Source organism: Atractosteus spatula, chromosome 9 (genome assembly GCF_055471065.1).
Source record: "Atractosteus spatula isolate fAtrSpa1 chromosome 9, fAtrSpa1.hap1, whole genome shotgun sequence".
NCBI classification, from domain to species: domain Eukaryota; kingdom Metazoa; phylum Chordata; class Actinopteri; order Semionotiformes; family Lepisosteidae; genus Atractosteus; species Atractosteus spatula.
Genome location: NC_142714.1, coordinates 50,373,195 through 50,387,055, shown reverse-complemented (window position 1 = coordinate 50,387,055; position 13,861 = coordinate 50,373,195). Strand labels below are relative to the sequence as shown.

Here is a 13,861-nt window from a genome sequence, read left to right as displayed (position 1 = left end):
AGTAATGAAGCCAATTCAAGATGGGGATTATTAGGAGGCCATGATTGGTAAGGATCAATGGGAAATTTGGCCAGGACACCGGGGTTACACCCCTATTGTTTTCGAGAAATGCCCTGGGATTTTTAATGACCACAGAGAGTCAGGACCTCGGTTTTACATCTCATCTGAAGGACGGCGCCTGTTTACAGTATAATGTCCCCATCACTATACTGGGGCATCAGGACCCACATAGACCACAGGGTGAGCACCCCCTGCTGATCCCACTAACACCTCTTCCAGCAGCAACCTTAGTTTTTCCCAGGAGGTCTCCCATCCAGGTACTGGCCAGGCTCACACCTGCTTAGCTTCATTGAGTTGTCAGTTTTGAGTTGCAGGGTGATATGGCTGCTGGCAGATGAATTAAAGTTATGAAGGAACAAGTAATAGGTTTATTCCATGCTGAAAAGAGAAGAAAGAAAACACAACGTTTCGGCTGTGGAGCCTTCTTCTTTACACCCGAAGAAGGCTCCACAGCCAAAACGTTGTTTCCTTTCTTCTCTTTTCAGCATGGAATAAACCTATTACTTGTTCCTTTGCAGCCTACGCATGCTGACGCAGCTACCCACCTGAAAAAGTTATTATCCGAGTCCCGCTTTCCTTGGTTACCAATTGTGAAAGGCAACCACAACGGAAGCCTCTTCAAATCTAATATATTTTCACCTGATCTAGTTTTTATTGCCGCTATACCAGAGAAATCCTGATCCGTCGCCTATAGCTGTAGTTGGGCTTCCCAGCGGCAAGACACGCCCCTCGGCGACGTCACCACCAACGACACTGGCGGAATTCCCTGGGTCCTCCACTGTCCCAGAATCCTCCGCCTTGAACTGCAGCAGATTGACAAAGAACAGAGAAAAAAAAAGAAACAAGAGGAAACAACAGGGTGGGATTTGCACAACAATAAAAATATTTATCAAGAGGGTAAGATCGGTCGTTATAAAAACCGTTTTAGATGCGAGGGAAGGCCTTGGAGGGAGTGCCTGTCGGGTTCATGAGTTAGTCGGTCCTGATCTTAATTGGGTCTTGAAAAAATAAATAGGGTTATGGTTGTACGTTATCAGCTGAGTAATTAATTTGCAGCTGCCCTTAATAAAGGGAGGTTTTAATTGCCAATTTGAATTGTAATACTGTAATGTGATCGGTACTGCCTTGGGTTGTTTGAGCACACTGAGCAGAGTTATAGTATCTATATTAGGTTGTGGAAAGATTTGATGATGTTTATGTCTAATATTCTAAGCCAATTGCTTTCTTCCCTACAATACATCGTTTCTGTAACTGATAATATCGCAATGCCTAGTTATAGCTCTTAATTATAAAATATTCTTACCGCTGGAAGAACACCTCGTTTCGAGTTTCATTTTTTTCCTCCGTGGTCCGCATCTGCCGCTATTGTCTTGGCTCAGCCAGGACATATTTGGCGATGATCGCAGGACACAGTGACTGGACGCACGTACTGGTTGGTGTTACTGTAAAGGAGAATTATTACTGTGAAAGACGAAACAGCGGACGGTGCTGAAAATATTTCCAGATTGTCGGTTGTACTACGATAAAGGCAGTTTATATTAGCGGTGACGTCGAAATATAATAACTATTAGCCTGAGCGAGCTCTATTTAAATTACCGCAACGAAACTGATACGATGACATAAATAAAGGTTTATTTTCGGAATGGTTTGCTTAAGGGTGCCAAATGAATATACATTTAAACGCGGGTGTTGTTACACCCTTTCGTGATCTGTCATTGATGTCAACGAGGGTCTGCCTCCGGCAGCATTAAAACCAACTCAAAGAGCCTTTTCCTGGGTGAGCGAGGTACGAGTGTGTGCGCCGTTATTTTATGTGTGAAAAGAGCAGACGAAGGGGCTGTGCGTTAGTTTGTGCGTGGGGAGAGGGATCGACACGTCTCGCAGGTGAACGCTTCAACCGGGCATGACGTCACCGAGCGCGTTTCCGAGGCTGCCTGTAAACACTCCCACGTGACTAGCCACGTGGAGTCAGGAGCCAGAGGGCTGGACTGCCTCACCCGTCAGTGCCGGCCACGCGTGGCTGCTGTCCTAATTCTCTGTCACGATTAGGACTGTTTCTCGGCTGCGGAAAGCATGTGCCTGTCTGATTCCTCCGTCTTTAAATTAAACTGCCTGCCCTCGCAGTGCTTAGCAAAGGTTTTTTTAAAAAAAGATCATGCGTTCGAGGCGATGTTTGTTATATTTTTGAATAATTACACGTTAAAGTAGAAAAAAAAAACAACCAGTATGGTTCCTATCTGAAATTGTGGTTTCAGGATGCCTGTGCAACACATTTCGTAAGGTGTATACTGTTGGTATGTCTTTCCTGTAAAACAGAACCTCATCTTAGATGTCTCTCAGTTGCGTCCAGTCTATTCCTGGGGTCATGTAGCAGATTCTATTTTATAGGATGTTGTTTGAACGGAACCAGGCCCACTAATCATCTCAGGCCATCACTGACCCACACGGCCTGCTTGTCCACAGTCCCATTATCTCACACCGCCATCCACCTGACCCACACAGCCTGCTTGGCCACAGTCCCCTAAACCAGTCAGTCAGCCATGTTAGATACCTGTTGTTGCAACAGAAGCTGTTGTATTGCCTGCTAAAAGATAGATAAACATCAACTTGTACACATTGCCCACTGGCCAGTTCATAGTCACCTGAAGAGAATCATGCCTGTCCAGCAGTCTCCTTCGTTGTCTGATGGAAGTGTCCAGCCATTGACACGGACAGAATGGAAGCCTGGGGGACAGAAATAGTACTGACGACTGTTCAGCTGCTTGGGCTGTGAATTGATCTGAAACAAAGATCTGAAATGAAGGTTTTCTTTTTGTAAACTAGCCTCTGCGCAACGATCCACAAGCAATACTCCTGTTCAAACCAGCAAGTCGAAGAGATTATTAGATTACTAAAATATTACGCAGATGTGAAGTATGTTTTATATAATAATATTTCTCCCCTTCACTCTAGCTGTAGGTAGTACTGCACTTTTAATAATCCAGCTCAGAAAGTAGTCATTCCATTATTACACATTCAGGAACGATATTTCTGAGCATGGAATGTTTATATAATAAAAAAGCACTGGAAGTGAATAAGAGAGTGAATTAATGATTTTATTATAGCTTTACAATTTTCTATACACATCCTGGCCCTGGGGAGCCTGTTTATCTGCAGTTGTTCCAGGGCTGGGAGATGATGTTCAGTTGGTGGGCCAGTAGGTGGCGCCCTAACCTTTGACCAGAATTTCCAAGCAGACGTGCCAGTGACAGGGGGCTCTGGGCTGTGGGCGGTGCCACCCTTCAGAGCAGGGTGTTCACACCAGGGTCTCGGCTACGTGGTCATTGAAACGCTGCGGTGGGGCTTTTTTTAAACGGAGAGTTTCGGCCGGGTTCATTGCCAGTTTGAGCCAGCGTGAGCCATGCCAGTAAGCCGCGCCTCTCTCTCTCTCTCTCTCTCTCTCTCTCTCTCTCTCTCTCTCTCTCTCTCTCTCTCTCTCTCCCCCCCCCGGCTCTGCGCTCAGGGGTGTCCGTGATGGAGCTGGGGTGCTGAGGCCGAGCCCCGAGCGCAGCGAGCCCCGGAGTCCGGAGAGACGTCAGCGCGCGGCGGGAGGGCGAGAGGCAGAGCCGGTGCCAATGCAGCCACACAGGCGGCAGCCGGAGCTTGTGGAAGGAAGCCTTCCCGTGTTCGTGTTCCCCACCGAGCTGCTCTTCTACGCCGACGAGCAGGCCTCCCACAAACAGGTGCTCACCCTCTACAACCCCTACGAGTTTGCCTTAAAGTTCAAAGGTAGGTCCTGCTGGTGCAAGAGCACTGCGTTCGGCGTGTCAATCCGCGGGCTGTTCCCCGGCAGGGGAGCGATAGCCTGGGGAGGGTGGGGTGGGGTGCAGACTTGTTTTCTAATTTCCTTCTTCAGGGACTCTCTGGGATTTGACTCCATCGGACATCGGCTTGTTCGGTCTGATTTACTGCTGCTTCCTGTTGGGTGGGGGGAGTGGGGGGGGGTTATTAAAAGGGGGGTTCTCTTAAACACGCATGGAAGTCTCGGCAGGCTGAACCCCAAGAAAAGAGTAATGAATAAATGAGTTGTTTTTTCCTTCTGGGAGTATTCGTTTGATTTTTGGCAGGATGTCGTGCGTGTCTTGTCCTTGGCCGCATTTTAAACGTTTTTTCCGCCTCTGGCTCCTTGCCTTCTTGCCTTCTTCCCAGTGTTGTGTACGGCGCCCAGTAAGTATGCTGTGGTGGACGCCAGTGGAGCCGTGAAGCCGCAGTGCTGTGTGGACATGTGAGTCGCCTCCCGTCCGTCTGCAGGGCCTCAGTGCTTCAGACGCCACCTGCCTCTGCCCTGGCGATGGCGCCCTTCCCATGAGCGAGCTGCCTGTGTGTAGGAACGAGACGGCTCACTGTGACCTCACCCCACCGAAGACTTATGAGCTGCACGTAGACTTCGTGTTGTTTTCACTTTAAATAAGGGGCAGAAGGGTTTTGCTGATGGTTCGAGTAGCAGTGTTACTTGGAGTCACAGAATGCTGAGCTCAAGTCAAGTGATTTCTTCCAATCCACCATGTTGGCCAGCAGTTCTCCACTGGCAGCCCACTGGAGCTCAGCAGGTGGGAGCCTGGCCAGTGCCTGGATGGGAGACTCCTGGGAAAGCTGAGGCTACTGCTGGAAGAGGTGTTAGTGGGGCCAGCAGGGGGCGCTCACCCTGCAGGCTGTGTGGGTCCTAATGCCCCAGTATAGTGATGGGGACACTGAACTGTAAAAAGGTGCCGTCCTCCAAATGAGATGTAAAACCGAGGTCCTGACTCTCTGTGGTCATTAAAAATCCCAGGGCGTTTCTTGAAAAGAGTAGGGGTGTCACCCCGATGTCCTGGCCAATTTCGCCCTGGCCTTTACCAGTCATGGCCTCCTAATAACCCCCCTCTGTGAACTGGCTTCATCACTCTGCTCTCCTCCTCACTGATTTATTTTTCTATCAAAATAAACTTCATGTCCAAAACAACATTTCGCAATAGAAAACATTCTCACAGTTAGTACATCCTGATCCTGACCGCACCAGTGGGCTGCTCTAGATTGGCCAGTGAAGCCCAGCTCTGCTCAAACTGGTGTCTCCCAAGCTGGGACTGTGACTCCCAGCATGCACTGCCCAAGCATGGGTACCCCAGCCTTATTTTCGCCATCCCACTGAGCCACACGGTTTCCATCATCATCCTCGGTCAAAGTGAGACACGTGCTTTTTCAGAGCAGCGCCCTCTGCTGGGGGGGTGGTAATGGCACTCTGCTGTCTGTTTGCAGTGTTATCCGTCACCGGGACGTGCGCGCCTGCCACTATGGCGTGATCGACAAGTTCCGCCTTCAGGTATCGGAGCAGAGCCAGCGCAAGGCCCTGGGGCGCAAGGAGGTGATCGCCACGCTGCTGCCCTCGGCCCAGGAGCAGCAGCAGCAGCGGCAGCAGGAGGAGGAGCGCAGAGTAAAGGAGCAGCTAACTGACAGCGTCTTCTTCGAGCAGGCTGCCTTCCAGCAAGGTAGAGCTGCAGTTACCCGCCGCCGCCACCAGGTGGTGTCTTGGACTGCAGTGCTAATCTATCCAGTCCAGGTCCTCGAGACCTCGAGACCCCAGTGTCTGCTGGTATTTTGCTCCATCTGGGTTCCCGGTTATTTTTAATTGAACTCCAGAATTATACATTACAGTTGTTTGCAGCTCCGCAGTAGTAAGGAACTTCATTCACCTGTAAATATTTGCAAGTATGCTATTTATAGTATGTCCACAAGGTGGCACAGTTACCTTACGTTGTCCCAGTCCACACTTCAGGTGTCCAGGCCTGCTCCTGCATAGCCCCAGTTCTGTAGTTTTTTAGGTAACTATTAAATGATCGAATTCTCCATTTCATTGTGCCCACCTGCAGGCAATTAGTTAAATTATCCCGCAAATCACTGGAATCAGAAACAGTTGGCCCTCCTGGACTGGAGTTCCCTTAATTGGAACAAGTTAAATTACTGGATCAGTAAATTCAGAGCGCTCCCAATCTTTAGAAACAGGTAATTAAGGGTGAGCTATAACACTGGATTGAGCTTCTCCTGCACCACAGCCTGAGCCCCTTGATTTGCAGCTGACACTCAGAGAGGCAGTTATCCCCACTGGACAGGCACAGTCTGCATATTGCGACTCATATAAAGGCAGAGCCTGGTCAGCTGTCAGAAGAAAGAGGTGCTTGTTTGAACTGGCTGACCTGTCTGTCCCGGCAGAGAGCCGCAGCCCCTCGACCGGACCAAGCCTGCTGACCGTGCTGCTGGGCCTGGTGTGTGTGGCCGCCCTCATGCTGCCTACGCTGGGAGAAATCGAGTCAATAGTGCCTGTCTACCTCCATTTAAGTGTTAACAAGAAACTTGTAGCTGCTTACGTTTTAGGTAAGTGCCAGCGGGCAGAGGGATTGATAGATCATGTGCCCTCAACAGCGCCCTCTACATACAGTAACAGGAGACATGTTTTGGGGGGTACACTCATCCACAGGCGGGGTCCCTTCAGGTCTCCATGGGGCCCCTTGAGAACAGCAGGCACTTCCGTATTTAATTGGACCCCGGTTTCCTGTTTCCTGTCCCCCTGTTTCCATTTTCGGGACAGGACACGCAGATTCCAAGCGCAGAGAATTCCCAGGTGTGTCGGTCGTATTCTGGGAATCTGTCCAGATCACAAATACCTCCGGTTTTACCTTTGGCCCCCACATTCTGCTAGTAGTGGCTCGTTTACTCTGTGGCTCGTCACTGGATTGGTCTGAAAGAGCAGTGTGGGACGTAGTGCTTGACTGGTTCGTACAGAACCGGCCCCCTGCTCCGCCCCGCCCCCCAGGGCCATTCTCACAGTCCCCCGGCTCCCAGCGGCAGGGCACGACGAAGGGAAGTAGGGGCGTCACGTGGTGCAGCGGTATCAGGCAACATTCCCACCATTCTTGCAACCTGGGTTCTATTCCCAGCTGGCGCAGAGGAACAGACCACAGGCTCAAAGTTTGCACAACATATTTATTGCTCTGGCTGTTATTAGCTGTTATGTTTTTAATGTACTGTCTACACTGTGTGGTGTTGTCTGCTGTACCGCGTGTGTCCCGAGAGATCAATTCCAACGTACATGTACATATGGCAATTAACGCCTCTACTCTAAGACACCGGCCCAACCAGAGACACGTTCGGGCAGGGAGCTGAGTTAGCAGACGTAGGCTGCAGAGGAGCTGGAAAAGGCTCATCCCATACTGGAAGGAAAAGACAAGAAACTAATGTTTCTAGTCCTTCTTTAGGCTGAGGGGGAGAGTGGCGAAGTAGCTCATAAAAAAGCATAGGAGAACAAAAGGCTGAGTACTGTAGGTGAGAAGAGGTGGGAGCAGGGAGGACATGGGCATAAAGCAGGCATGGGAGGTAACATTGAAAAGGCAGGGTTGCGATTCACAAACTGGGAGAAACGCTCGTCGTGCTTTTTAAGCCATCGGTGGCAATTTCCACAAGAGGGCTGGAGCACCCTCTTCACACACGGCTCCGACCGAAGACAGCACCCCGATAAAGGGGCAACTCGCACAGCCAGAGCCCGACAAGTGACAGTGTTCCGTGGTTTCTCTGTGTGAAGGTTGTGATCCGCTCCTCTTTGCCACACAGGTCTTCTTACGATGGTCATTCTGCGGACATGAAGTACGACGGTTGTGAGGAACACTCTGGGGAGACACAGCGAGGTGACATCACTGTGCCTGAAGAGTGTGGAGGAGGAGGGCGGGGCAGGAAGACCCCCCCCCCCTCACATGAAATAATGTTTTTACCTATTTAAATGACCAGGAGGGCTGGGCGGAGCCGATGAAGGACAGAATGAAGTGCAGTGCCTGACTGGAGTCCGGGGGGCAGGGTTTGGGGGGGGGGGGGGCGGGTTAACTGGGTGGAGCCGTGGAGTTTTGTATAGAAATCTGGAAACATTTTATTAAAGTGTCAGTCAACTTTACCCTTCTCTCTCCATGGTGTTTGACTTTGTTTTCTACATCACACGTGCTGAGAACAACGTGTAGTGACCATGTAGCCCGTCACCGTTCCTGTGACTTCCAGCAAGTTTAACTGCTTCAGTGAGCTTAACAACATGAATGAGCACAATAATCAGTAACTGTGCGGAACTCACACCCTGGATTGTGTTGGATTGTTACTTTTTACCATGCATGTTCAGCAGAAGGTACTCAGGAAAGATTTCTAAGTGATCTAAAGAAACTGTGCTGTTTCTGATCAAAGGACAGTAAACCCTAAGTTTGACGGACTTGCACAACTTATAAAACGAGGTACAAATAAAACTGCAAAATTCAGGAATATCAGTGGTGCTCTATAGGGGCAGGTCAGTTGCTCAGGCTGGGTGTGGCTGGTGTTTTGTATGCTTTACTGAGTTTTATACAGTATGATTATAACATGCAATAAAGAGCTTTTTATTTATGATTAAAAAAAGAGGAAACATTTTGACTGTTGATTGTAATTATTCAAACAATATGTCAAATGATCCAGAATAGATCATGCATCATATAATATTGCGTTTTTGTGTTGATTTAATCCAATAATGGACACTCCTTCCCCCTATAAAGCTAATGCACAGACTGTGAGTAATGTATAAAGACTGAAAAGCTAAACTTTTTGAATAGTTGTTTTACTGCGTCAGTGTACATCCTTGCAGTGTGCCCTGACAAGAACTAAAAAAGAATCATTCACAGATCAGGTTGACATACTGTAAATGCCGCTTGGTTCTACTTCAAGAAAACAGCACATAAATACGTCTGATACAGCCGTTTTCCTTCTTTTCCCCGACCTACAGTTTCCTTCTGCGAACCCCTGTAAAACAGTCCGGCCTGTTTAAATGTAAAACTCATCTCCGCACGTGACGGGCAGCGCACAGGAAGCCCTCCTCTGCTCCGGGATTGGCTGGCAGCAGGTTGCCGGGGGCGACAGCCTCCCACGTGCCGTGGGGCCCGCCGGGCAGCAGTGAGGCCAGGGGCCGGACAGCGCAGGGCCAGCCGGGGAACTCGGGCCGCTGCGGAGGACAGCGAAGCCCAAGTCCACGCTGGCTGTCCTCGGAGGAGGAGCCAGGAGACGTGTGCTCCAGTTACTGTAAAGAGCAGGTGGGGAGCTGCTGTTCCTTAGCTGGAAGGATGGGGAAGAGTGTGGCTCCAGAGTACCAGAGGAGGAAGAGGAGGTGAAAGAGTCACCACTGCTGGCCAGAGGACAGACAGGACATTCACACAGAGGCTGTGTCCCCTCCAGACACCTGCAGGTCCAGAAGCACCCTCCGGGCCTCTCTCGGCTTGTCTCGGCCCGTGGGGCCGGTGCTGTGCGGTTTGGGCCTCCAGAGGAGGGCGGGCCCGCGGGCCGCCTCGGGATCCGTTCAGGACTGGTGGGGCGAGCACCCGGGACCGGTGACAGAAGCCCACTTCTCCACAGAACGGGGTTGTTGGGGCCAACCTGTAAAACACACACCAGCCTTGCTCAGACGGCTGTCTGAAAAATGAACTGTGACGCAGGTCTGCACCAGTGCCGTGCACTTCAGATAGGATCATTTCCAAGCCTCCACGCCTGTGCACGCAAGATTAAAGAGTTTTAGAAAAAGGGATGAATCTGTCCAAGATCTGGTACTCAGCAATCCATTTTTGCTTTCAGAGCATCTGAGCTCTCAGGTAATAAAGCCAATGATTTAGGAAGAACATGTCAGTAATAACTGCCTGACTCATACAGAAACTTTATCTGCCGAATATTATCTTGCACACTGCCCTGCACGCTCCACGCCTCTCGCGTGCTGGACGAGGCACCGACCTGCAGCAGGATCCTGTTGCCGTCGTAGTCCAGCGTCTGCCAGCGGTGCAGACTGATGGGGGTGCAGGGGTGGGGCAGCCGGCAGCGCAGGGCCTGGAGGTCGTGCACCCTGAACTCCAGGAGGGCGGAGGGCAGGGGGGTGGGGCGCCCCTCCGGGGGCAGCCGCTTCAGGGCCAGCTGGACCTCGCAGGCCGGGCGGGGGCAGAACAGGGAGAAGCAGCAGAACCCGTCGCGGGACAGAGAGGCGTCCCGGCCCAGGACGGCGGCGTAGAGCGCCCGGGCCTTGGAGAAAGTGGAGTCTCGGCAGTACAGGGTGAAGCGCACGGCCTCCCTCCCGTAATGCACCTGTCTTGCGGCCCACAGGGGCAGGTCCGGCGCCCCCGCCAGGCTGTACAGGTCCTGCGCGGCGGGGCAGTACGGCAGGATGTGGCGCCGGGGGCTGGTGGGCTCCGTGTGGTGGTAGCGCCAGGGCGGGCGGCTCAGGCGCCGCTGCAGCAGCCACAGGGCCCCACCCTCCCGCCGGGCCCCCGGCTCACGCAGGAACAGCACCACCGCCAGGGCGGGCTGCCCGCAGCGCGCGGGGGGGCCACCCCGCGGGGACTCGCGCTCCGACACCCAGACGAGCCGGGGGTCGTCGGGGGCCACGGCCTGCAGCAGGCCGGCCACCGTGCGCCGCAGAGAGGGGCCACAGCCCGGGTCCGCCAGGAGGTGGAGCGTCGCCGCACCTGCACGGGACAGCACACGACACGGGTGAGGCGCGGCCCGGCCCGTCCAGCCCGACCCGGGACCGGAGGCGCGAGCTCGCAGTGCGTGGAGCCGCTTCAGAGCGGGGGGAGACCTGTGGACCCCCATCTCTTTCAGCCTGTCCAGAGACCTCAGGTGGAAGGCGGATCCCAAAAGACCAAAAGCAGTTTCATTCTGAAATCAATAAGGGTTTATTCCCTGCTGAAAAGAGAAGAAAAGAGACAACGTTTCGGCTGTGGAGCCTTCTTCGGGTGTCACCAGGGTGGGACCCAGCTGTGCTAATATTCTTGTCGCTGGGTAGAAAAACACTTCTTACTTCCCACACTGGCTGTGTCCCTGACCTCTACAGGCGATACCACACCTGAAGAAGGCTCCACAGGCGAAACGTTGTGCCTCTTCTCTTTCCAGCCCGGAATAAGCCTTTGCCTGTTCCTTTGCAGCAGTGCTGTTTGTGTTTCAGCCGCTTTTCGTTTGCTAGACAAATCGACGTGTGCAGAAATCCACTGCACGACGAATTTAGAGGAGCGCTGTTAACCTGTCGTGATGTTTAGCTCGCACACGAGCGCCATCTAGGGGGTTAGTGGGGAATGAAGCTCTTGCGCGATTTCGAGGATGACAATCGATACACGCAAAGCGATCAGTTAATCGCTGACCGTAGGTAATGTTAGTGAGAATACAGGACAAACTGCCTCCCGTACGGGACGAATGGTTTTTGGCCGAAACAGGGACATCCCAGCTCATGAACGCACTGCTGGAGTTGGAGAACCCCGTCTTCCCTGTACTACGGTTACAATGTCCCAGCAGTGCCGTCGCGCGTACTTGCAGCGCCACCCCCCGCCAAGATCAGTGCTGCTCAGCTCGGCCTGCCCCCCACCCGGTCTCTGGCCCCCGCTGTGAGGGCTGGTTCCCTAAATCCTTCACCTCCAAGCGCCCCTACAGCCTCGCGCCCCGTTTTCTGACCGAAAGCCACAGTTCCAGAAGCACAGCAGCGGTCGGAACCGCGTCCCGGTGCCCATTTCTCCCCCCCCGGGCCTCCCCAGGTGCCACGCAAAAAAAAAACAGATGCATCTCGTGCTTAAAAAGAGCTCCGCACATGCCATCACCTGCGTGCGAGGCAAGACGCCCGCTCTGATGAATGAGCCCCCACTACCCGCTTGTAATTAAACACTTACTCGAGCTGTGAGACGAAATGCCGGCTGCGAGGGGAGATCTGCCGCCCAGATGCGCCCGGGAGCCCCTCACGGCTGTGCGGCCCACACACATCCGCCTGCAAAACGAGCATCTGTGTTTGTTCAGCGCGCCCGGCTGCAGCCTGACCCGACAAACCGTCACCGGCTCAAAAAGTTTGCACAAAGTCGGCATATCTACACTCCTCCAAAGAGGATATTTCGAAGGACAGTAGATCTGTAGGAGGCTCAATTCTGCTGCAGTACCCCTATATCTAGAGTTGTTTTCTTCTGTGTTTCCTGTCTGGAGCGGGACACTCGAGGTACTAGCTACTACTGACTCACACCCGAAGAAGGCTCCACGGCCGAAACGTTGCGTTTAATTTCTTCACTTTTTAGCAGGGAATTAACCTTTTACTTGTTCCCCTACCAGGTCAACGCGACAAACCAGCTGCGCTGACATCGGCCTGCTACTGCACCCGTGTGGGCGCTAATTGCGTGTAAAACTGGAAGCAGAACGAAGATCCTGTTAGACCTTTATCTCTAAACCGACGCGGGCTCCGTCCGTTGCACATCGGGTGCTGCAGCGTACAGCGGTGACAGCCGTAACGTGGACTAAAACGATTTTATTTAGCTGACGAGAGAACACGCGGGGCGAGGAAAGCGACGTGGGCGTGCCGGCGAGAGGTGCGGACCGCGCTTCGCAGCTCGGCCCGTCCTGCGAGAGTTAGAGGAAACGATTTTAAGGACGCGAAACCATGCGAGAGGAATCCGAGGTGAGGGGGTGGAAAACGCATCTGATACTCAGCTGTCAGGCGACAACAACAAAGTCTTGCCTTTGTGGCTCCCTTTCTGTGCGATCAAACTCGCTCGGTGTCCAGGGTGCCCGGGTCGCCTCCCCAGCTCGGCCTTCATGCCTATTAAGCCATTGAAGGGGACTAAAGACGAGGGCCGAGTGACCTCTAAAGACTGTGTTAAATTAGCTAGATCTCTGGGGGCATCTATCGTAGATTCTTGCGGGCGTCTTTGTTCAGTTGCATAAATATCTATTGTTCGGTCTTTTTGTTTTCACCTCACAAAAGACCGACGGCAGCAGCCCTTTCCACTGGTCCCGAGCGACGGGACCCTTTCAGGACGCGGACGCTGCTGCTGCAGAAGACCGAAGCACTGAAGAATGCGTGGCTTAGGCGCCACTGGCGTGTCAAAATACGTTTCGCTTTTAAAGAGCTTTTACATTCCCTTCAAAACACGGGGCTGAAAAGAATTCGTAATTTCTAACAATTTTCGTACGCTTGGGTAGGTGTAACACTCAGTGCTAGCACTAGCGCCGTTTTCACTCACGCCGGTAATTCAAAAAAAAAACTTATTTAGCAATTTTAACAGCAATTCTTGTGCGTGGTATAGTCTCTTAAAAAAAGACAATAGAAATATTTAAGCATCGCATGCATTCACAAAGGTGCGCATTAGTGTTAAAGTTATGAAAGCACTTTTAAGGCACGCAATTGTACGGTACTGATTTAAAACGCGTGGAGGTGGGTGGGGGGAGTAACACTTACTCGCCACTTTCAGAATCCGAGTCCATAGCTGAACCATCCTCTCCCTGCCGTGCCGGCGTGCTGTCGCCTGCGGGATCGGTGAGCCGAGCCGAGCCGGCGGACGGTACCAGCGAGCTGCCTTTCCCCCTGGATCTGCGGAGCCGCGAGAGAGAGAGCCCCCCTTCCACCCGCGGCCCGTGCTGGAGCCACGCCCCCCCCCCCACCCTGGGCCCAGAGGGTCCGACTTCCACAGCCCTCGCCCGTCTAATATCGAAACCCGGAGAAACTAACCACCGGCTTACAGATCGTCGTTTAAGAGATCCTGTGCAGTTTACTTTTAAGAAAAGGGTGTCACGAGTGTTCTGTTGTACAGCTCAGAGCCACACAAATCGGACAAGAATGAAGATGAATTTTTACACTTCTCCGAGCATTGTGGCACTAAATTACTCATTTGAGTTTTCATCCATCTTCGCCCCCGACACGTATAACTTTGTGTGGGTGCAATCACGCGTGTTGGGGGGGGGGGAGAGCTGGCTAATGCACCGCTTTGGAAAGCGGAGGAAA

General features: G+C 52.4%; 2 protein-coding genes across 2 annotated transcripts; one reads left to right on the top strand and one right to left on the bottom strand.

Annotated features, from left to right (window-relative positions):
- Positions 1–828: 828 nt before the first annotated feature.
- On the top strand, positions 829–8,030 carry mospd1 (motile sperm domain containing 1). Its single transcript, XM_088925450.1, has 6 exons — positions 829–957; positions 3,563–3,828; positions 4,249–4,324; positions 5,335–5,564; positions 6,286–6,447; positions 7,681–8,030. Exons 2-6 carry the CDS (start codon positions 3,675–3,677, stop codon positions 7,710–7,712), a joined length of 654 nt encoding a protein of 217 aa, XP_088781576.1. The 5' UTR covers positions 829–957; positions 3,563–3,674; the 3' UTR covers positions 7,713–8,030.
- An 868-nt stretch (positions 8,031–8,898) lies between these two features.
- LOC148828786 (protein FAM124B-like) lies at positions 8,899–13,344 on the bottom strand. The gene is made up of 4 exons (XM_088924634.1): positions 13,319–13,344; positions 11,769–11,863; positions 9,853–10,577; positions 8,899–9,504 (listed from the first exon to the last, which is right to left on the bottom strand). Exons 1-4 carry the CDS (start codon positions 13,342–13,344, stop codon positions 8,899–8,901), a joined length of 1,452 nt encoding a protein of 483 aa, XP_088780760.1.
- Between the last annotated feature and the right edge of the window lie 517 nt (positions 13,345–13,861).